This window comes from Nerophis ophidion, linkage group LG01, assembly GCF_033978795.1.
Source record: "Nerophis ophidion isolate RoL-2023_Sa linkage group LG01, RoL_Noph_v1.0, whole genome shotgun sequence".
NCBI classification, from domain to species: Eukaryota; Metazoa; Chordata; class Actinopteri; order Syngnathiformes; family Syngnathidae; genus Nerophis; species Nerophis ophidion.
In genome coordinates this window covers 89,605,695-89,628,533 of record NC_084611.1, presented here as the reverse complement: position 1 = coordinate 89,628,533, position 22,839 = coordinate 89,605,695, and the positions used below count along the sequence as shown (strand labels likewise).

The 22,839-nt window shown below is 41.1% G+C and overlaps 2 protein-coding genes and 1 long non-coding RNA gene across 4 annotated transcripts in view; 1 reads left to right on the top strand and 2 right to left on the bottom strand.

Moving 5' to 3' along the window:
* Positions 1-22,839, bottom strand: part of LOC133562016 (uncharacterized) — a 69,913-nt gene that overhangs the window by 32,783 nt on the left and 14,291 nt on the right. The window contains exons 6-13 of the mRNA XM_061915846.1: positions 21,566-21,579; positions 21,355-21,469; positions 19,362-19,646; positions 7,631-7,969; positions 7,068-7,301; positions 6,633-6,986; positions 4,819-5,043; positions 2,823-3,107 (exon numbers count right to left, since the gene is read on the bottom strand). Coding sequence (XP_061771830.1) covers positions 2,823-3,107; positions 4,819-5,043; positions 6,633-6,986; positions 7,068-7,301; positions 7,631-7,969; positions 19,362-19,646; positions 21,355-21,469; positions 21,566-21,579 — 1,851 coding nt within the window. The remainder of the gene's footprint in view (positions 1-2,822; positions 3,108-4,818; positions 5,044-6,632; positions 6,987-7,067; positions 7,302-7,630; positions 7,970-19,361; positions 19,647-21,354; positions 21,470-21,565; positions 21,580-22,839) is intronic.
* LOC133561687 (uncharacterized) lies at positions 11,690-13,238 on the top strand. The gene is made up of 2 exons (XR_009808757.1): positions 11,690-11,898; positions 12,497-13,238. It is a non-coding gene; the product is annotated as an uncharacterized LOC133561687 (long non-coding RNA).
* On the bottom strand, positions 12,670-21,576 carry LOC133561675 (uncharacterized). Of its 2 annotated transcripts, none has more exons than XM_061915125.1 (5): positions 21,355-21,576; positions 19,362-19,646; positions 15,934-16,024; positions 15,662-15,719; positions 12,670-15,596 (listed from the first exon to the last, which is right to left on the bottom strand). In XM_061915125.1, the coding sequence occupies exons 1-5, from the start codon at positions 21,560-21,562 to the stop codon at positions 15,546-15,548; spliced, it is 693 nt and encodes a 230-aa protein (XP_061771109.1). In that variant the 5' UTR covers positions 21,563-21,576; the 3' UTR covers positions 12,670-15,545. The 2 variants fall into 2 exon arrangements, with proteins under 2 accessions (XP_061771109.1, XP_061771118.1); XM_061915134.1 differs by having other exon boundaries at positions 12,670-15,593.

Below are 22,839 nucleotides of genomic sequence, written 5' to 3'. Positions count from 1 at the left end.
CGTAATAAAAAATCTGATAGGCTGATATTATTTATGAACAAAAACACAAATATTTGTCGTTAAATATGTAGATCTAGAACCCAGAACATTTTTTTATGAGATATTCCAAATTGAATGATGGCGTCGCGTTCACACTCCAACACTGTTTTACCTAGCATAGTGAATATTGTCTGGGCTGTTCTCCTGTAGCTTCAGTAAAACTAGATAATATTTCTATTCTGTCTTGATGGTCCTTCTTACTCAGCATATATGTCATCGAAAGAACTTGGGATTGACCAGTGACTTAAATTCCCTGGGAGGAAAAGCTGGTCAGACGCAACAGTAGCTTTTGAAAATTTTGAGCACATTTAAAATTAACACGATAATTTATATATAAATATATATATATTTGCTCCGAAAGAAAATGTTTGCCTTGGTGCTCAAAAATATGAGCCCTTCCTTAAGGCATATATATATATATATATATATATATATATATATATATATATATATATATATATATATATATATATATATATATATATATATATATATATATACTTAATATGAACATTTGCTTCTTTCCTCCACGCCTGTTGGCCGCTTAACACTTGATTGCAATGACTGAGAAGATGTTGACTATCTCAGGAAGTGTGTGAGCACAATTCTCAATTTGCACGTCAAAAAGTCCACTTCAGAGCAGACGCAACATGAATTAGCTTGAAAGTTTGTCCTTTTATAGTTTCTTTTCCTTCATGAATTATGTTAATTAAGAATGTTTCACTGAAAATGTGCACATTTAGCTGACATTACTGGTAAAAAATATATATATATATATACATGCAGAGAGTCTATGTAGGAAAGCAATGTTTTATCAATCAGAGTCAGGAATTTAACCAAATCAAAAAGTAGATGTTTAGTACCTGGAATGCAGAGAAGGAGGACCACCAACCCGGTCTTCAGACTCATATTGGAGTAAGTGAACAAGTAGAAATGTGTGCGTCCACAGGTCGCAAGAAGGAAGTGGTCATGACGTTCAAAGAAATAAAGAAGAAGAAGTGGCCTTCTTCTTCTTTATCTTATTGACATGCAGGAATAAAACCCACTCATGAAATGCACTTTTCTGTGTTATTTTCGTTGCAGGTTCCTCTAAGAACTTCAACGCACTTTTAAAAACATGCCTGAGGCGTTAAGGCGGGGGTCAGCAACCCGCGGCTCTAGAGCCACATGCGGCTCTTGAGCGGCGCCCTGGTGGCTCCATGGAGCCTTTTTCGAAAAAATGTATTAAAATGGGGGAAAAAATGTAGTGAAAATTATGTTTTTTTGTTGTGATCTGGTTTCTGTAGGAGCACAAACACGACACTGTCAAGACGTGGACTATGGTGCGCTTTGTTTTCCCGTGGTGCAAAGCGACTTGACTGGACACCACGTGAAGGTAATGACATCTTTTCATTTCTACAATAAAAAGTATAAACAAAAAGTGCTCACAGCGGAGGCACAAAACAAAACTAATACTATAACATAAACTATGGACATGAAAAAACAAAACTTACTTGGCATAAAATGCAGAGCATGAATCTATGGCATAGACAGCGCAAAAACAGAGTAGCAGGGGTGTATCATTATTGCAGAGCATGAATGATGTCAGTGTCGCCAGGCCGACTATCTGGCAACTACAGGCTCAAATGGTGTGATTGACAACAGGTGTGAGAGTCCAAATGAGTCAGGTGAAACCAATGAGTTGTCATGGAAACTAAAACAAACCAGGGTGCGCAAACAGGAACTAAAAAAGTCCAAAAACCTGCAGAACATAACCAAAACATGATCACAAACCAAAGATCATGACAGACACAAACCTTCCTAATTGTTAGAAAGCCCACCTTTTAAAATGTTTGTGTTTGTGCTTCATTATCAAGCACCATTTGTTCCTACTAATTACAGCGGCCCTTGAACTCACCGTTGTCTGGACTTTGACTCAACAGTTGGTTTACATGTACAACTTTCTCCCACGCCGCCACAGAAGGACGTGTTTTATGCCACTCCTTCTTCGTCTCAGTTGTCCACCAAACGTTTTATGCTGTGCGTGAATGCACAAAGATCAGCTTTGTTGATGTTATTGACTTGTTGGAGTGCTGATCGGGCATATTTGGTCACTGCCTGACTGCAAGCTAATCGATGCTAACATGCTATTTAGGCTAGTTGTATGTACATATTGCATCATTATGCCTTGTTTGTAGGTATATTTAATATCCTTTACTTATGTCCTCTGTGTATTTAGTTTATTTTTCCATGTCTCATGACACGTTATCTGTATGTAATCTTGGCCGCATTTCTGATAGTTGTTTGTGTGCCATGTTGTTCCAGACCACAGCAAACGTGACCCAGCTTGTAAAGATTGTAATAAATTCATTAGAAGAAGACAGCCTGTTGTTTCCTTTAACTTGGACACACACAGCTATACCTTTGGTCAGTTGCCAGGAGTTTTACTAATGTTTTCTAATGTAAAAATGTGTAGAATAAATATTACATTTCAACATTTCTGTCAACGTAGATTTGCGTCCATGTTTATTCTTAGACATGCAGTGGAATGTTCCAGCATCTTCAAGTTGGACGGAGGTAAAACTGTAATGGTTCTGTGTTTTTTGGGTTAGAGTTTGGTTGTCCTTGTACCAGGTGTAGCTGGCGGCCGGGTTAGCATCGCTGCTTCAGGTCAGATTAACCAACTGTCCCTTAACATTGACATAAAACGGACTGACGGACAAAGAGGACCATCTTGGAAGATCTGAGGGGACAGGACGTTGTCCTCATCAGTGTCACCACATATATCAAAGATATGTACTCACCTTGGACGTCAATGCGAACGGGTTCTGATGTCTTCTTCCCCAGCTGGTTCTCCACAGTACACCAATACTCTGCTGAGTCTGAAGACTTGAAGGACTTGAAGACCAGTTGTCGACCTTTTCTGAGGACTTCATCATCTGAAGACACATTCTTCTTATTGGACCAGCAGTAATCAACTGTTGCTGAGGAGTAGTCGAAGTTGTCGATGTCACAGGTCAGTGTCAGGGGACGACCCTCCAATATGTCACCAGCATGACTCAGAGACACTGAGGGTCTTTTCAGAACATCTGGAGGAAGAACAAAGAAGTTTTAAACAAACACCTTCTTCTTCTTTTCAGCACAGACAAAACATGAGTCAGTAAAGCAGCAGCAGACCTCCGCCAAGGCGCCAGTGCACATTACACTTGACAGTGCATCACAGTACACATGCAGCGCCATCTGCTGGATCTGGTGGCTCACTGCCTCACTTTGCACTAATGCCAGACCACAGGGGGACCCCAAAGTCCAAACATACACGCATGATGTACGTATAATATCTGTGTAATATACATACTTCACACAAAATAACTTCTCATTTAATTAGTATCTATTCGTAGAAATAAAACATTTTATTGTTTTATTCAAACATTTAGTGTGATCCAATGAAAGGTTATTGCCTCATAATAATTAAAGGCCTACTGAAATGAGATGTTCTTATTTAAACGGGGATAGCAGGTCCATTCTGTGTGTCATACTTGATCATTTCGCGATATTGCCATATTTTTGCTGAAAAGGATTTAGTAGAGAACATCCATGATAAAGTTTGCAACTTTTGGTCGCTAATAAAAAAGCCCTGCCTTTACCGAAAGTATGTGCGCGTGACGTCACGAGTTGCAGGGCTCCACACATATTCACATTGTTTTTAATGGGAGCCTCCAGCAGTAAGAGCAATTGGGACCGAGAAAGCGACAATTTCCCCATTAATTTGAGCGAGGATGAAAGATTTGTGAATTAGGATATTGATAGTGAAGGACTAGGAAAAAAGAAAAAGCGACGGCTCCAAGCGAGGGCAGTGTGAGCGTTTCAGATGTAATTAGACACATTTACTAGGATCATTATGGAAAATCCCTTATCTGCTTATTGTTTTAATAGTGTTTTAGTCAGATTTTAAAGATTGTAAAGACATACTTCAAGGTCGGATGGCTGCGGTGAACACACAATGTCTCAGAGGGAAGCCGAGAAGCTAAGCTCACAGCTGCTGCTGGATGATGAATAATCCACTGATGTCTCCGGTAAGATATATATCACAATTTCCCCATACAAAAACATGCTGGTTGACATAGAGAAAACATGGTCGCTTGACCGCTCTGCTTCACAACAAAGAAAGAAACACCGGCTGTGTCTCGGTGCTAAAGACAGCTGCAATCCACCGCTTTCCCCTAACAGGTTTGTTCTTTATATTGTCCATTATTAAATGAACAAATTGCAAAAAAATTCAGCAACACAGATGTCCAAAATACTGTGTAATTACGCTATGAACAGAGACGACTTTTAGCCGTGTTTGGTGCTACGCTAATACGTCCCCCTTACACGTGACGTCACGCGTATGCGTCATCATTCCGCGACGTTTTCAACAAGAAACACGCGGGAAATTTAAAATTGCAATTTAGTCAACTAAAAAGGCCGTATTGTCATGTGTTGCAATGTTAATATTTCATCATTGATGTATAAACTATCAGACTGAGTGGTCGCTAGTAGTGGCTTTCAGTTGGCCTTTAAAGTGTTGTTTTCCTGCCGACTCTCCCTGTCCGTCACAGCGCCCTATGAAGTCTACCTAGCAACAAGTGTGACGTAAGCAGGAATAAAAACAAATGTGTTGACTGGTTGCTGCTTCTGCCAGCTGGCTAAACGTGTTCATCAGCTGGGAGGTCATTGCAATTTGTTTGTGTTGTTTAGGACTTTGTAGTTGGAATAGAAACAAGAAAGATTTGTGTTTTTCCAGAAGAAAGAAGTACTCACACAGGCGAGGAGAGATGCTGAAATGTTGTTGATGTCGTGCAGTACAGGTGATGTAGTCTCCAGGTGACAAGGTGACTTCTACTTTGGTTCCATTCGTTATATTCACTCCATTCTTCTGCCACTCAAAAGACAAAGGAGCTTCTAGAAGGCAGCTTGTGTGACACAACATTTGTGCAACAAGGTGAGAATCTTCAACTCTGACTGACATCACCTGCACCTGCACAGCTGGAGGCCAGAGGAGCAAACATGAAAGATGTCATATTAATATTGATTGGAGATGCAAGTCACACAACATACACACATGACTGCTTCATCTGGAACACCACTGTCCAAAGTCCAGTTTGCAGCCCACAGCCTTCTTGTGATTGGCTGCTGACTTACCGTATTTCCTTGAATTGCCGCAGGGCATATAGTATGTGCCTGCCTTGAATTACTGCCGGGTCAAACTCGCTTTGCGAAATAATTAGCGCATGCTTAGTATTACTGCCGGGTCAAACTTGTGACGTCACGAGTGACACTTACCCTGTCATCATTTTCAAAATGGAGGAGGCTGATTTCAATACCGGTAATTTGAAATCGCATAAAGGGAAGAAGATTAAGAGCTATTCAGTAGGATTTAAGGTCCAAGCTATTGAATACTGGTATGCTAAAAAGAACAGTAAGCAGCTCTGTTTTATTAATATAGCTGTGGAGAGTTGGAGCCGACTGTCCGACAGAGAGGCAGGGTATGCTCTAGCCCGGCCCAAGATGGCGGCGAGGAGGCAGCGTCGGCTTGCAAGCGGAGAGGAGAAGCGGATGAGCGACCAGGACCTCTGAGGTCTTGTTGAAAAATAAACAGAGTCAAACTGATCAAGCCATGTCCTTTCTTGGTGGTCCTGGGAACCCGCAAGACCACGGCTTGAGACCGTCATAATACCGTAGCTGCGTGTGTCAAATATGAGTCATTAAATGACTCCCGCCTCCTGGTGGTAGAGGGCGCTAGTGAGCCTTCTGGCGACTACTCGGCTGCAGAAGAAGTGAAAAATGAGTGACGTGAATTGTGCTGGGATGGATTTTACGCGGCGAGTGCGCGATGGAACTTTTAGGATGTAACACTCCTATGCTGGCTATGTAAACAACCGGGCTGAAATAAAGCATGTTCCAGTCCTAAATACCCAGTGTATTATTTATAAAATAACACTTCCTGGTGGCAGAGGTGGGATAAAGAGATCACCCACGGCACAGAACGGGAGGGGGAGTTTACCGAGGATAATTCTGTCATCGCCCCCGCACTTGAGGAGCCAGGCTAACAGATAGCAGCGGTCTGATAGCAGTTTTCTAAACTGGACTTTCAATCGAAGCAGGAGGTAATAAAGGAAGATTTCCATCGAGACAGAGAGACTTTTAAAACTGAAGAAAGATAAGGAAGACTTCTATAAACAAGTTATCAATGCTTTTAATCAGAAGGAGCTGCGCATGGACTTCATTTATAAGGTAAGACCATAATAACGTTATTTTTATTAAATGTGCTTTTCATGATTGAATCCTTACATTACACTCATATTTTTACTGCATGCCTTTGGTAAGTGCCGGAGTGACAAGAGGTTTTAAATTAATTAGCGCCCCGGTGGCAATTCAAGGAAATACAGTATTTCAAAGTAAAATTACATCTGACCCGCATTCAAACACTAGAAAAGATTAGTGACTTGGCAAAACAATCAAACATAATGTAATATACAGTATTGTACATAATATATCTATTTTGTAATCTAATCCAAAGTATTCATTGTAATATAGTTGTATTATTGGGCATGTTTGGTCAGGTGTGTTCATACCTGCGACTGTCAAGGTGCTTCCAGGTAAAATACTCCTCCATTCAAAACCATCATTAGTGGTGAATTTGAAGCGGTACTCGGCAGAATCACTCTGCCTCACATGTTTTATTCTCAGTGTGCTTTTTTTATAAGACTCTGAAGGTAACTCAAGACGACCTTCATACTGAGGGTCTGACTGCAGATCTTCAGTCATGGAGGGGTTCCTCCAGTGACTAGAATTTGTACGGAACCAGAGTTTGTTCTTGGTATATTCATAGCTCGTGTATTCACAGGTAATGTCCACTGATGATCCTTGGATGGCACAGATGTGTCTCTTGTGGTAAACCACCACCTTACATGAGCTGTACACCACACCTGAAAGACAGAAGAAGCATTGAGCTGAGTCAGCACAAAGTTACAAGTGACGTGCAGCAGAAGACTGAAGAGTCCACTCACACTCTGGAGGAGACACAGCTTGCTCGTGTCCTCTCACAGCACAGGAGTAACTGTTTTTGGAGTCATGCTCTACTGTGTACACTTGGGACTTTGCATTTTGGATTTTCTCTCCATTCTTATACCAGACGTATGAAGAAGGAGACCTAAGACTGCAGGTGTCGCTGACACACTTCAGATCATACCAATATTTGTCATCTTCATACCTAGGACTTGAAGACACTTCTACTTTCAGATCTGGAATGAAAGGAGAACTTAAATCATTTCAAAATAAAAGTCCTATTCTCCACTTCCACCAAAGCCAGTACAGTTTGGATCAGTTTCTGGTCTCATAAGTTGTGAAAGGTACTAAAATAACTGGTCAGGGTACCAAGTACAGTTGTAGTAAGTCAGACTCAGTGCAGACTCAGACTCAGCAAATGGTCATTTCCAGAATGTGAAGAAGAGCAAAAAGAAGATGTCACTGTGGTTGGCCCCGCCTACTCACAGCAGACAATCAGCACTTGGACTTCCTGACCTCAAACTAGACTGAGTTTGGTGGAAATGTGTTTCATGGAAAGCAGTACCAGTGACGGTCACTTTGACACCAGGCGTGACGATGAAGTCTCCTCTGGAATGGTCAGTTGTGAATCTGAACGTGTAGTCGTCAGTCCGTCTCACGTCTGCGATGGTCGGACTGCAGATGTTGCCATGACACTCAGACTGCACACCACCAAAGTACTCAGGGTCCAGTCTCAGATCTTCAGGCGAAGCTTTGGTGAACCAAAATGTTTCCTTGACCTTGATCTCACGCCCGTCTTCTGTGGGCGGGAACTTAAATTTGCACTGAAGCTTTACAGTGGATCCTTTAAATGCACAGATCTCCTTCTCAGTATAGGTCCCCCCCCACTCAGCACTGAGCAGCCCTGAAACACACAACATCACAAGTACTTCATCAAATACTTCATCAAGTACTTCACACATCACAACTAATAATTATTTAATTCAATTCAATTATTTTAAAGTTTAGTCGACTAATCAGATTATTTAGTGTAAACATATTCAGTGGTTCTAATTCAGCCAAAGGACTTAAGAGTTGTGTCATATTTTAGGCATGTGCTAACTGACAATAAAGATGACTACTTCATTCAGATATATTACTAATACTTTAACCGTGCTGCTTATCGGGCTGTTACAAAAATAATGTACTTAGTACATGTAAATGTATATAACTTAAAAAATACTTCTCTCTTTAAAAATGTAAAAATATATATAAAGGCATCACAAAAAAAAATCTGACAGGCTGATATTATTTCTGAACAAAAACACAAATATTTGTCTTTAAATATATAGATCTAGAACCCAGAACATTTTTTAGGAGATATTCCAAATTGAATGATGGCGTCGCGTTCACACTCCAACACTGTTTTACCTAGCATAGTGAATATTGTCTGGGCTGTTCTCCTGTAGCTTCAGTAAAACTAGATAATATTTCTACTCTGTCTTGATGGTCCTTCTTACTCAGCATATATGTCACCGAAAGAACTTGGGATTGACCAGTGACTTAAATTCCCTGGGAGGAAAAGCTGGTCAGACACAACAGTAGCTTTTGAAAATTTTGAGCACATTTAAAATTAACACGATAATTTATATATAAATATATATATATTTGCCCCGAAAGAAAATGTTTGCCTTGGTGCTCAAAAATATGAGCCCTTCCTTAAGGCATGTATATATATATATATATATTTACATATATATATATATATATATATATATATATACTTAATATGAACATTTGCTTCTTTCCTCCACGCCTGTTGGCCGCTTAACACTTGATTGCAATGACTGAGAAGATGTTGACTATCTCAGGAAGTGTGTGAGCACAATTCTCAACTTGCACGTCAAAAAGTCCACTTCAGAGCAGACGCAACATGAATTAGCTTGAAAGTTTGTCCTTTTATAGTTTCTTTTCCTTCATGAATTATGTTAATTAAGAATGTTTCACTGAAAATGTGCACATTTAGCTGACATTACTGGTAAAAAATATATATATATATATACATGCAGAGAGTCTATGTAGGAAAGCAATGTTTTATCAATCAGAGTCAGGAATTTAACCAAATCAAAAAGTAGATGTTTAGTACCTGGCATGCAGAGAAGGAGGACCACCAACCCGGTCTTCAGACTCATATTGGAGTAAGTGAACAAGTAGAAATGTGTGCGTCCACAGGTCGCAAGAAGGAAGTGGTCATGACGTTCAAAGAAATAAAGAAGAAGAAGTGGCCTTCTTCTTCTTTATCTTATTGACATGCAGGAATAAAACCCACTCATGAAATGCACTTTTCTGTGTTATTTTCGTTGCAGGTTCCTCTAAGAACTTCAACGCACTTTTAAAAACATGCCTGAGGCGTTAAGGCGGGGGTCAGCAACCTGCGGCTCTAGAGCCACATGCGGCTCTTGAGCGGCGCCCTGGTGGTTTCATGGAGCCTTTTCGAAAAAAATGTGTTGAAATGGGAAAAAAATGGGGTGAAAAATATGTTTTTTGTTGTGATCTGGTTTCTGTAGGAGCACAAACACGACACTGTCAAGACGTGGACTATGGTGCGGTTTGTTTTCCCGTGGTGCAAAGCGACTTGACTGGACACCACGTGAAGGTAATGACATCTTTTCATTTCTACAATTAAAAGTATAAACAAAAAGCGCTCACAGCGGAGGCACAAAAAAAAACTAATACTATAACATAAACTATGGACATGAAAAAACAAAACTTACTTGGCATAAAATACAGAGCATGAATCTATGGCATAGACAGCGCAAAAACAGAGTAGCAGGGGTGTATCATTAGTGCAGAGCATGAATGATGTCAGTGTCGCCAGGCCGACTACCTGGCAACTACAGGCTCAAATGGTGTGATTGACAACAGGTGCGTGAGTCCAAATGAGTCAGGTGAAACCAATGAGTTGTCATGGAAACTAAAACAAACCAGGGTGCGCAAACAGGAACTAAAACAGTCCAAAAACCAGCAGAACATAACCAAAACATGATCACAAACCAAAGATCATGACAGACACAAACCTTCCTAATTGTTAGAAAGCCCACCTTTTAAAATGTTTGTGTTTGTGTTTCATTGGCAAGCACCATTTGTTCCTACTAATTTCAGCGGCCCTTGAACTCACCGTTGTCTGGACTTTGACTCAACAGTTGGTTTACATGTACAACTTTCTCCCACGCCGCCACAGAAGGACGTGTTTTATGCCACTCCTTCTTCGTCTCATGTTGTCCACCAAACGTTTTATGCTGTGCGTGAATGCACAAAGATGAGCTTTGTTGATGTTATTGACTTGTTGGAGTGCTAATCAGGCATATTTGGTCACTGCCTGACTTCAAGCTAATCGATGCTAACATGCTATTTAGGCTAGTTGTATGTACATATTGCATCATTATGCCTTGTTTGTAGGTATATTTAATTTCCTTTACTTATGTCCTCTGTGTATTTAGTTTATTTTTCCATGTCTCATGACACGTTATCTGTATGTAATCTTGGCCGCATTTCTGATACTTTGTTTGTGTGCCGTGTTGTTCCAGACCACAGCAAACGTGACCCAGCTTGTAAAGATTGTAATAAATTCATTAGAAGAAGACAGCCTGTTGTTTCCTTTAACTTGGACACACACAGCTATACCTTTGGTCAGTTGCCAGGAGTTTTACTAATGTTTTCCAATGTTGTAAAAATGTGTAGAATAAATATTACATTTCAACATTTCTGTCAACGTAGATTTGCGTCAGCCTGACACACATTTTGATAGTAGGCTAGTATAGCTAATGAGCCACTTACATCATGTGTTGCCATCATTATAACACTTTTATAAGTCTTTTCATTTTTGCGGCTCCAGACAGATTACTTTTCTGTACTTGTAGTCCAATATGGTTCTTTCAACATTTTGGGTTGCCGACCCCTGCTTTAAGGCAAGCAAAAGAGGGCTTTAAGATGTCACTCATTAGCACACAAATCTTAATAACACCAACACGTGTTTCTATTTCAAGTTCTACTTTTCAACCTCACACAAGGTAGATGTTTGAACGTACATATATATGTTTTTTGTAAATTCACCAAATCAATTTTGTCATTCATAGGAAATAATAATACAGCACAATTGATTTTTATTTTACTGTTTTAATTGATTTTACCCTTTAAAATAGTTTTTAATCTTATTTGTTTTTATTGGTTTTATTTTTATTTATTTTTTGTTTTATTCAGTCATTGGTGGAGCATAATGTTTTTTTTTTTGTTTTTTATTTTTAAATATTGTTTTTAACATGGCTGTGCAGCACTTTGGAAACGTTATTGTTGTTTAAATGTGCTATATAAATAAAGTGGATTGGATTGGATCACACTCAGCTAATATGCAATTCCAAACGTGATAAATGTCATAAATTATATTCAAATTGACAAACTTTGACGGCAAACTCTAATCTGATGTTGAAGATTCAAATGTAAATACACTTATTAGCATTAGAATGCGGATTAAACGACTATTCTGCTCGTTTTTTTTTTTAATATAACACTGAATGGCAGCCGGCTCGACCAATCACAAACACTTGCCTTACAACCAATCACGTGACGCCTGGGCTTAGTGGGCGGGGCTACAGTGACAAGCGGGCTCGGCAGCAGCCACTGATGCTAAGCTAGCATCGCCAATTGACAACACTTTCTCGACAAAGTCCTCTTTTTGTGGGACAACAATCATGGTTTCTCACTCCTTCGCCTTGCCGACGACCTGCTGTACCACGCTGTGGGCGCTGGTGGGGGTCGTGGCTCCCTTTTTTTAGTGCCAAAAGGACCGAATGGAGGGTAAGTGTGCTAGCCGCGATGACGTCATCATGACGCCGTTTTATTCTGTCTTTGCTCAACAATCTTGTTATCTTTTTTTTTTCCCATCCAATTTTATCTCACGACAATTATTAATTACTAACTCATGTGTGCAACATTCTGTATCTCTCTTCTGCTCATCCTTCTACCTTAAATCCTTCCTTCCATGTTGTTTACCATGATGATGACGATGGTGTTAAAGATGGATTTACTGCCACTAAATGACTTCTTATTTTTTTCTTCCTTTCTCTTTTTCTCTTCACAACAATTTTCTTCATCTGCTAACGTACTTTTAATTTAATAGTAAGTTTGTAGCACTGTATTAGTAATAGTGATACTAATATTATACAGATATATATTTATGGTTAATGTCAGCCTGAAACAGAAAGACACCAAAGTTATTATCTTTTATTTTATTAGGGATGCAAAGTATTTCCTGTTCAAGACGATACTGATCATATATTTATAACAATTTAAACAACACATATATACAGTATATTGTGATGGACATGTAATCATAACCACAATAAAAAACTTCAATAAAATAATAAGCAATTTTTTCTTTTTCTTCTTCTTCAAGTAAAGAAAGTGGAGAATGCTGTCACACCCGCCTCAGGTGAAGGTAATGTAACCTTTGTAAACCGGACTTTCCAACCGAGGATGGCAAGGCACGCAGTTGTAAACTGTCAGGTTCAAACACTGTTGACATCTATTAAACAAGACAAAAAGGCAAAGAATCAAACAGAGACGGAGTTAAATTTGGACTCAGATCTGAGGAGAGACATGGCCTCTGTACACCTTGCACAGTTCCTGCACCAAGTTCTGACGAAAAGGTTTTCGTCTCCTCTTTTATTTAGATATTCAATGTTTACGCAACAACACATGTCAAAACAGGAATGGGGAGCATACACACAGTCACTGTTGTCGGTCACATTGAAGACAAAAGAAGACGATGTCTCGGGTCCGGCCTCGTCCTGGTCTCAGCAGAACAGGAATGGGGAGTATATAAACAGTCATTGTTTTCGGTCACATTGAAGACAAAAGAAAGACGATGCCTCGGGCTTGGGCTCGTCCTGGTTTCAGCTTCGGCAAAACAGGAATGGGGAGTATATAAACAGTCATTGTTTTCGGTCACATTGAAGACAAAAGAAAGACGATGCCTCGGGCCCGAGCTCCTCCTGGTCTCGGCTTCGGCAGGTCTTTGAGGACAAAAGAAAACCCCTCTCGTCGCATTCCAATGTACACAGCGGAATTCCCCAAGACCTTGCTTGGTTGAAGAAGGACAGCTCTCAACTACTCAATTAAATAAAAGAGATCTGAAAGTTTTTTGATAATTCACACACAATTTACACACTTTTTCTAACATTTAACTGTATACAAACATTTATTTAAACCCCAAAAGTGACAAATTTGAACAATAATTAACAGGAAACAAAGCACCAAAATCTGAAGATAGTAGGCCAAGGCGGAAGTCATCCGGGACGTCGGCTGTAGGTTGTTCAGTCTGTAGCCAGCAGGAGGTCCTGTCTGAAGCTAGCTGAAGTTCGGTCTGGACCTCTGCTAGCTTCAGACTGGACCAACAACAGCCGGTGTCCCAGTCAACTTACTAACAATTCTAACATTTAAACATGACAAAATAGTGATTTCATTTATATACATACATCATATCTTAATATGTCTTTTTTTTTTACCATATTGCCCAACTCTATTTTTAACCTAATTTAACCAAAACAATACATTCTCATCAAATATGATTTTTTTTTTTACATTTGAACTGTGGGTTCTGAGTTTAATCTTGATAGGTTGAATGTTGTACCTCACCCACCACCCCCGCAGCTAAGTTCCCGGCTAGCGGAGAGCAAGGCAGTCGGCAGTTTGGAAAGAACAATTTCTCTTTTACATCTAGGTGTCAAGAAACCTGTTCCACTTTCTGTCCAATTACAATAAATGGAAAACGGATAATTTCAATGACATTGTTTTTTGACTCGGTTTGTCCAATGAATTATTACTGTCATAGCCCTTAAGTCTCTCAAAGGACTTCAAAAAACACTATGATATCCGCAGATCTGAACCCATACTCCCAAAACCCTGAAAAACTCCAAAAGCCTTGGATGACAAAAAGAAGAAACTTTGGGAAGGGACCGCATATGTGGGGGGCCGCCCTCCTGGGTGACCGGCTGCGATGGATGCCGTGTGAGTACACTTATTTAATTGTGACATTTATGATAATGTAAGAGCCCGGGTCATTGGGAAGACAACACCTGGCATGAAGACTAATCGACATTGCCGGGACATCACAAACTGATGAATTGAAGAGTAGTCCACCCAGACTAACATGGTTCACAAAGGTTGTTAAACGATAATTATTCATTTAGCGGTTTTTGCAACAATTTTTTGGAAGATTTTAGAGATAAAGGAGAGGTGCGACACTGGCCAGTAGTTTAACAGGAGGTCAGAATCGAGGTTAAGTCTTTTAAGCAAAGGATGAATAACTTCTGTTTTGAATGCTAAGGGAAAAGTACCAGAGGAGAGTGCCAAGTTAATAATATTTAGCACTGATGGTCCTTATTTTACAAACAGCTCCTTGATGTGTTTCCCAGGAAGTGGGTCGAGTCAACATGGTGTTTGTTTTGTCCTATTAACGAGTCGCAAGAGTTCTTCTGACGTTACTTCTTCAAAAAGATGAGATATTATTTTGGAAAGCATTTGCCCTGTTGCATACATTTGTATCTGCGTTTATAGAACCTAGTCGGAGCTGGGACATTTTGTCCTTAATCTACTTCCAAATGAACTCAATTTTATTGGTACATTAAATTCATAAAGTCATCAGCCGAGTGGGTGGAGCTACTGGGGAAAAATAAACATTTGTTGAGTTAGCGATGTTACTGTGTTAAACAAATATTTAGAACCTTGTCTTTTGAGGCAGGTCAAATTGGAGTAATATTTAGTTTTAGTTAAGGTAAGCGTGTGTTAATAAGTTGTTAATTCATCACTCCATGCTTGATGGAAAACCTCGAGTTTAGTCGCACGTTATTTGTGTTTAAGCTTTTTGCATGATAGTTTAAGAGCTCTGGTTTCTACTGTGAACCAGGGGGTGTGCCTTTTAGGGGCCTTTTTCAGTTTTAGCGGTGCTAAGTTATCAATGGCATTAAAGTCAACATTAAACATTAAAGTCGTTGGTAAGTCTATCGATAAGAGTCCACATCATTGTGGAACGCTGCCATTATTGAGTACCAGAGTGAGTTGTGGTTTTAGCAACACTAATTCTACGATTGCTAAAGCATTGGTTATTATCAGAATATTGAAAACTGGTCAGAACTTCAAATTTTATGAGGTAAGGGTCGGCATCACTGTGGTGCACAGAAGTACTTTAAAAGTTGCAACACCCCGAACCAGAACCAGATCAAATGTATTGCCGTTCCGATGTGTGGGTTCATGTATTTCTGTAAGACCACAAATGTCAATTATATTATCGATTATAACGCCATGCTCGGTGGGTCGGAGGGTTATCCTCTGTTCCTTTGTCTGTGCATAAGTAAAGTATTCATATTCTTTTCTCTCAGTGTTAGACATTCCAACACAGGAAGTGAAAATAGGACTATTTTAAAACAACTTTGTCACGATGGGCGTCACAGCGTGTCTTCTGCATCAATATCGTCATAGTCGCCATCATCCAGCTGCTGACAAGAGGACACATGATGACAGTTAGACTGGATTCATGACACCAGAACCAACAAGATGTCACCTCTGCAAGCTGGACGAGCTCATTTGGATCCTCGGTGGATGAGGGAGACGTTGTCGTCCTGCGTTTGGAAAATAAATAAGACCTGCTGAGCTTGTCCAGTAAAGTAAACCAGTAAACACCTTTAGCATCATGTTCATGTTAACACAAACATGATCCGTTTTTACAAAATAACATTTCTGCTTGTGGGTTAATTGTGTTACAATGTTCAATCAGATTAATGATGATGGATTAATCTGCAATAACGTGTTCATTGTGACAGTCCTACTTTTTACCTGAATTCCAGAGTCAGTATGATCAGGATGCCCACGACCACAACAGCAGAACAGAACAGCCTGATGATGTTTATCGTTCTCCAGGACATTCCTACACATGGACATACAGTAGATGTCTTCAGGAGACACAGATGTGATGTGATGTACTCATGATGTTTATTAGGGTTGTACGGTATACCGGTATTAGTATAGTACCGCGATACTAATGAATCATATTCGGTACTGTACCGCCTTTAAAAAGTACCGGTCCCCATGCCTCCATGCCATGCACACATAAACATGTTACATATGATCACGAAAACTCGCAACAGAGGAGGGGGAATTGGGACCCCGGAGGTCGACTGCTGCTACAAAGCGCTGCCAGCCGTCCGTCACCCCAAGGGGAATCAAGCGGTGGTGAAGGCGTGGGGTAGGGCAGGGTGTGTTTGTGTGCATATGCCCATTGTCTTGGGTGTGTTGATGTAGTGTTCATAGGCCTGGGGCCGTTCTACATGCAAGCGAAAGTTCGACTCCAGATGTCGTTGAGGAGGGAGGAAGGTCAAAAGCGTTTGAGGAGTCCTTGGGGGGGATGTTTTCAGAACAGCCTGCTCCTGTTGTTGAATCAAAGCCATTCGAGGGAGTCAAATTGTAGATTCGGATTTGGTTTTCCCGCAAACAGACATTACAATGGCCTGTCTGTTTCATCATATCCAATTTTTCCCTGTCAACCAGCTTTTCCATGATGTGATCCGTCTTTTGATTCAGTTCAGAAATCGCCCCAGACTGTGATCCCAAAGCCCGGCCCAATCCTTCCATTGAGACAAACAGCTTTTGGGCTCCTTGAGTGGCTGCCATCGTCTTACGAATTTGACGATACACTAGAGCAATGCCCAACCCAATCAGAAGGTGCCCCGCGATCACGGTTCCAAATAGGTAGATGTCTTCCACGTCCTCGATGGAAAGAACTGAGAGACACATGATTCTCCATTTATCCCAGGAATCTCTCACGTACCCCGCAGCAATGGTTCCATCAGGGCAGTCTGGTTAACCAGAACATCTTTTCCTCGTCGAAAAGATTTTGTCAATTGAGTCGAGAGTCCAGCTGATCATTTCCATGTCTGATGTTTAGATTTGGAGATCAGCGCAAAGAAAGATGCTTAAAAAAAGTGTAGACAGGACGAAACAAAGACAGCAAGCAGGGAGAAGAAGGGAGGTGGAAAAAATGGGAATGCCCTCATCAGTAGCTAACGTCTGTCCGCAGTCAGCAGGGTTGTAAGTACTTCAAAATCACAAATTCTTGTCTCCATTGAGACATATCAAGTAAATTGATTTCAATTGTCCCCCCCCTAGGACGAGTGATAGCTATACATTCTTCCGATAGCTACCGTGCACAGCGCAGCACATCACAGTGAAGTGGCCTATAATTGATAAAGTCAGGATAGGTCTTGATCATTGACCGGAAAGACAAACATCTTTACTTCGAACATTCTACTCACAAGAGAACAAAGGGCATAATTAGTCAACAGCCATACATGTCACACTGAGAGTGGTCGTATGAACAACGCCAACACGGTCATAAACATGTGTCATATAGTGAGACCGCACTAAACAACAATGACAACCACATTTTGGGAGAATGTTTGCACCGCAACACAACATTATTTCAACCAGATCTAAAGCCCCTTGTCTACTGGTGGCTTTAGTAGACTATTCAATTTCTTCTTTTTTTCCTCTGTAGGGTCCATTTTTAATACTTTATATGTGTCTTTATCCTCCAGAATGACTATCATTTGTTTTATGTGTCCATGATGACCGTAGGTCTACCCTGGTCTGCGGGTAGCACTTTTGTCTTTAGCTATTGACTGTATAGCCTTCAATGTTTCCTTACTAGTGTTTTTGTTTTTGTGTGTCATTTTGGCAGATCTTAGTATCCCCGCCACCTTGTTGCGCAAACCAGGTTGTCACCTTGCTTTGTTATTTAGTGACATGCTATCTCTTTTGAAATCCCAGTATGGAATGTTTATCGGGGTTGTGGTGCAGTTTAGGCCACAAGCCAACACACTGCTCTCCGTTTCTGTTAGTTTGCGTTCTGTGAGGTTGGTCACCCATTTCTTTGTGTTTTCAAGGTTTTCCTCAAATCTTACTGAGGTTAGCTTCTCAGGTTTTCTGATGCGACGATGTTTCGTTGTTTTAAAGTCCTTCTCGTGCTCACATTGTAGATGTTCATTTAGGATCCTTTCGGTCTCCATGTCCAGGGCGTAACATTGTTCAAATCCACTCCTTTTTCCGGGTAGCTGCTCTTCGATGTTTATCTTTTTTGGCGCTCAACGTATTCTTTCCCTCACCAAGGCATTTCTTGCTTTACTTATAATCCTCCCCACGTTTTTTGTCGGGATTGAGTTTTAAACTCCCAGTCTTGCAGGCACAACTCTTTAACCTAGCAACATACCGTGAATCTTGGATGGGCTCGGAAGCGGGACAGTTCGTGTTCCAATTGTTCCAAACAACGTAACTTCTAAGTAACATAGTGAAGTGGCAACAAGAAAGAAAGCAATGCAGGAAAACATGAAATCAGCCATTTTAAGACACTGAAAGAGAGAGAACCACCTTATGGACTGTGATGTGACCAAGGTCATCAGAACAGAAAGCAACAAGTTCCACCGGTGGATCAAAGAGGCGGTTGAAATCAGGAAGCAGGTCCCAAAGACTGTACGACGGCATGAAGGAGTTTACCAATTTTCCCACACCTGGAACACAGTTCTGCAGGCCGACAAACCATCGGGCGGCGCGGGGTGCACTTGGGTATTCAAGCCGTACCTCCGTGTTGGACAGAAGACCTTCATGTTGGACTGAGCACATCCATGTTTAACTTGGTATGTAAACTGGACCTCAATGTTGGAAGAGAACATCCACGTTGGACTTTGGTACTTAAAATGTACCTCTATGTTGGACTGAGAACCACCATCTTGGACTGAGGACATCTATGTTGGACTTGGGTACCTGAATTGGAAATTCATGTTGGACAGGGGATGTCCATATTGGACTTCGGTACCTAAACTAGACCTCCATGTTGGATTGAGTCGATGTCTGTTGAGTACTGTACTTCCATGTCAGACCTTGGTACTTACGTAGGAGGTTTATAACGACTGATGAAGAGTGAACACGTCCATGTTTATTCTTAGACATGCAGTGGAATGTTCCAGCATCTTCAAGTTGGACGGAGGTAAAACTGTAATGGTTCTGTGTTTTTTGGGATAGAGTTTGGTTGTCCTTGTACCAGGTGTAGCTGGCGGCCGGGTTAGCATCGCTGCTTCAGGTCAGATTAACCAACTGTCCCCTAACAATGACATAAAACGGACTGACGGACAAAGAGGACCATCTTGGAAGATCTGAGGGACAGGACATTGTCCTCATCAGTGTCAACACATATATCAAAGATATGTACTCACGTTGGACGTCAATGCGAACGGGTTCTGATGTCTTCTTCCCCAGCTGGTTCTCCACAGTACACCAATACTCTGCTGAGTCTGAAGACTTGAAGGACTTGAAGACCAGTTGTCGACCTTTACTGAGGACTTCATCATCTGAAAACACATTCTTCTTATTGGACCAGCAGTAATCAACTGTTGCTGAGGAGTTGTCAAAGTTGTCGATGTCACAGGTCAGTGTCAGGGGACGACCCTCCAATATGTCACCAGCATGACTCAGAGACACTGAGGGTCTTTTCAGAACATCTGGAGGAAGAACAAAGAAGTTTTAAACAAACACCTTCTTCTTCTTTTCAGCACAGACAAAACATGAGTCAGTAAAGCAGCAGCAGACCTCCACCAAGGCGCCAGTGCACATTACACTTGACAGTGCATCACAGTACACATGCAGCGCCATCTGCTGGATCTGGTGGCTCACTGCCTCACTTTGCAATAATGCCAGACCACAGGGGGACCCCAAAGTCCAAACATACACGCATGATGTACGTATAATATCTGTGTAACATACTTCACACAAAAGAACTTCTCATTTAATTAATATCTATTCATAGAAATAACAAATTAATTGCTTTATTCAAACATTTAGTGTGATCCAATGAAAGGTTATTGCCTCATAATAATTAAAGTCCTACTGAAATGAGATGTTCTTATTTAAACGGGGATAGCAGGTCCATTCTGTGTGTCATACTTGATCATTTCGCGATATTGCCATATTTTTGCTGAAAAGGATTTAGTAGAGAACATCCACGATAAAGTTTGCAACTTTTGGTCGCTAATAGAAAAGCCCTGCCTTTACTGGAAGTATGTGCGCGTGACGTCACGAGTTGCAGGGCTCCACACATATTCACATTGTTTTTAATGGGAGCCACCAGCATTAAGAGCAATTGGGACCGAGAAAGCGACAATTTCCCCATTAATTTGAGCGAAGATGAAAGATTCGTGAATTAGGATATTGATATTGAAGGACTAGGAAAAAAAAAAAAAAAGCGACAGCTCCGGGCGAGGGCAGTGTGAGCGTTTCAGATGTAATTAGACACATTTACTAGGATAATTATGGAAAATCCCTTATCTGCTTATTGTTTTAATAGTGTTTTAGTGAGATTTTAAAGATTGTAAAGACATACTTCCAGGTCGGATGGCTGCGGTGAACACACAATGTCTCAGAGGGAAGCTGAGAAGCTAAGCTCACAGCTGCTGCTGGATGATGAATAATCCACTGATGTCTCCGGTAAGATATATATCACAATTTCCCCATACAAAAACATGCTGGTTGACATAGAGAAAACATGTTCGCTTGACCGCTCTGCTTCACAACAAAGAAAGAAACACCGGCTGTGTCTCGGTGCAAAAGACAGCTGCAATCCACCGCTTTCCCCTAACAGGTTTGTTCTTTATATTGTCCATTATTAAATGAACAAATTGCTTAAGATTCAGCAACACAGATGTCCAAAATACTGTGTAATTACGCCATGAACAGAGACGACTTTTAGCCGTGTTTGGTGCTACGCTAATACGTCCCCCTTACACGTGACGTCACGCGTATGCGTCATCATTCCGCGACGTTTTCAACAAGAAACTCGCGGGAAATTTAAAATTGCAATTTAGTCAACTAAAAAGGCCGTATTGTCATGTGTTGCAATGTTAATATTTCATCATTGATGTATAAACTATCAGACTGCGTGGTCGCTAGTAGTGGCTTTCAGTTGGCCTTTAAAGTGTTGTTTTCCTGCCGACTCTCCCTGTCCGTCACAGCGCCCTATGAAGTCTACCTAGCAACAAGTGTGACGTAAGCAGGAATAAAAACAAATGTGTTGACTGGTTGCTGCTTCTGCCAGCTGGCTAAACGTGTTCATCAGCTGGGAGGTCATTGCAATTTGTTTGTGTTGTTTAGGACTTTGTAGTTGGAATAGAAACGAGAAAGATTTGTGTTTTTCCAGAAGAAAGAAGCACTCACACAGGGGAGGAGAGATGCTGATATGTTGTTCTTGTTCTGCAGCACAGGTGATGTAGTCTCCAGGTGACAAGGTGACTTCTACTTTGGGTCCATACTTTATATTCACTCCATTTTTCTGCCACACAAAAGACAAAGGAGCTTCTAGAAGGCAGCTTGTGTGACACAACATTTGTGCAACAAGGTGAGAATCTTCAACTCTGACTGACATCACCTGCACCTGCACAGCTGGAGGCCAGAGGAGCAAACATGAAAGATGTCATATTAATATTGATTGGAGATGCAAGTCACACAACATACACACATGACTGCTTCATCTGGAACACCACTGTCCAAAGTCCAGTTTGCAGCCCACAGCCTTCTTGTGATTGGCTGCTGACTTACCGTATTTTCTTGAATTGCCGCAGGGCATATAGTATGCGCCTGCCTTGAATTACTCGCTTCGCAAAATAATTAGCGCATGCTTAGTATTACTGCCGTGTCAAACTTGTGACGTCACGAGTGACACTTCCCCTGTCATCATTTTCAAAATGGAGGAGGCTGATTTCAATACCGGTAATTTGAAATCGCATAAAGGGAAGAAGATTAAGAGTTATTCAGTAGGATTTAAGGTCCGAGCTATTGAATACCGGGTAAGCTAAAAAGAACAGTAAGCAGCTTTGTTTTATTAATATAGCTGTGGAGAGGGTTAGCCGACTGTCCGACAGACAGGCAGCGCATGCTGTAGCCCGGCCCAAGATGGCGGCAAGGAGGCGGCGTCGGCGAGCGAGCGGAGAGGAGGAGCGGAAGAGCGACCAGGACTGAGGTCTTATTGAAAAATAAACAGAGTCAAACTGCTCAAAGCATGTCCTTTCTTGGTGGTCCTGGGAACCCGCAAGACCACGGCTTGAGACCGTCACAATACCGTAGCTGCGTGTGTCAAATATGAGTCATTAAATGACTCCCGCCTCCTGGTGGTAGAGGGCGCTAGTGATCCTTCTTGCGACTACTCGGCTGCAGAAGAAGTGAAAAATGAGTGACGTGAATTGTGCTGGGATGGATTTTACGCGGCGGGTGTGGGACGGAACTTTTAGGATGTAACACTCCTATACTGGCTATGTAAACAACCAGGCTGAAATAAAGCACGTTCCAGTCCTAAATACCCAGTGTATTATTTATACAATAACACTTCCTGGTGGCAGCGGTGGGATAAAGAGATCACCCACGGTGCAGAACGGGAGGAGGAGTTTTCCGAGGATAATTCTGTCGTCGCCCCCGCACTTGAGGAGCCAAGCTAACTGAGGGCAGCGATCAGATAGCAGTTTTCTAAACTGGACTTTCAATCGAAGCAGGAGGTAATAAAGGAAGAACTCCATCGAGACAGAGAGACTTTTAAAACTTCTATCAACAAGTTATCAATGCTTTTAATCAGAAGGAGCTGCGCATGGACTTCATTTATAACATAAGACCATAATAACGTTCTTTTTATTAGATGTGCTTTTCATGGTG

Excerpts from the sequence above, each read along its gene's own strand:
- LOC133561675 (XM_061915125.1), bottom strand. The coding sequence starts at position 21,562 with ATGTCAGTCAGAGTTGAAGATTCTCACCTTGTTGCACAAATGTTGTGT. Across the intron at positions 16,025-19,361 it reads CGTTCGCATTGACGTCCAAC|GAATGTCCTGGAGAACGATA; the intron begins GTGAGTACATAT and ends GTCCATGTGTAG. Across the intron at positions 15,597-15,661 it reads AGCTCGTCCAGCTTGCAGAG|CAGCTGGATGATGGCGACTA; the intron begins GTGACATCTTGT and ends TCCTCTTGTCAG.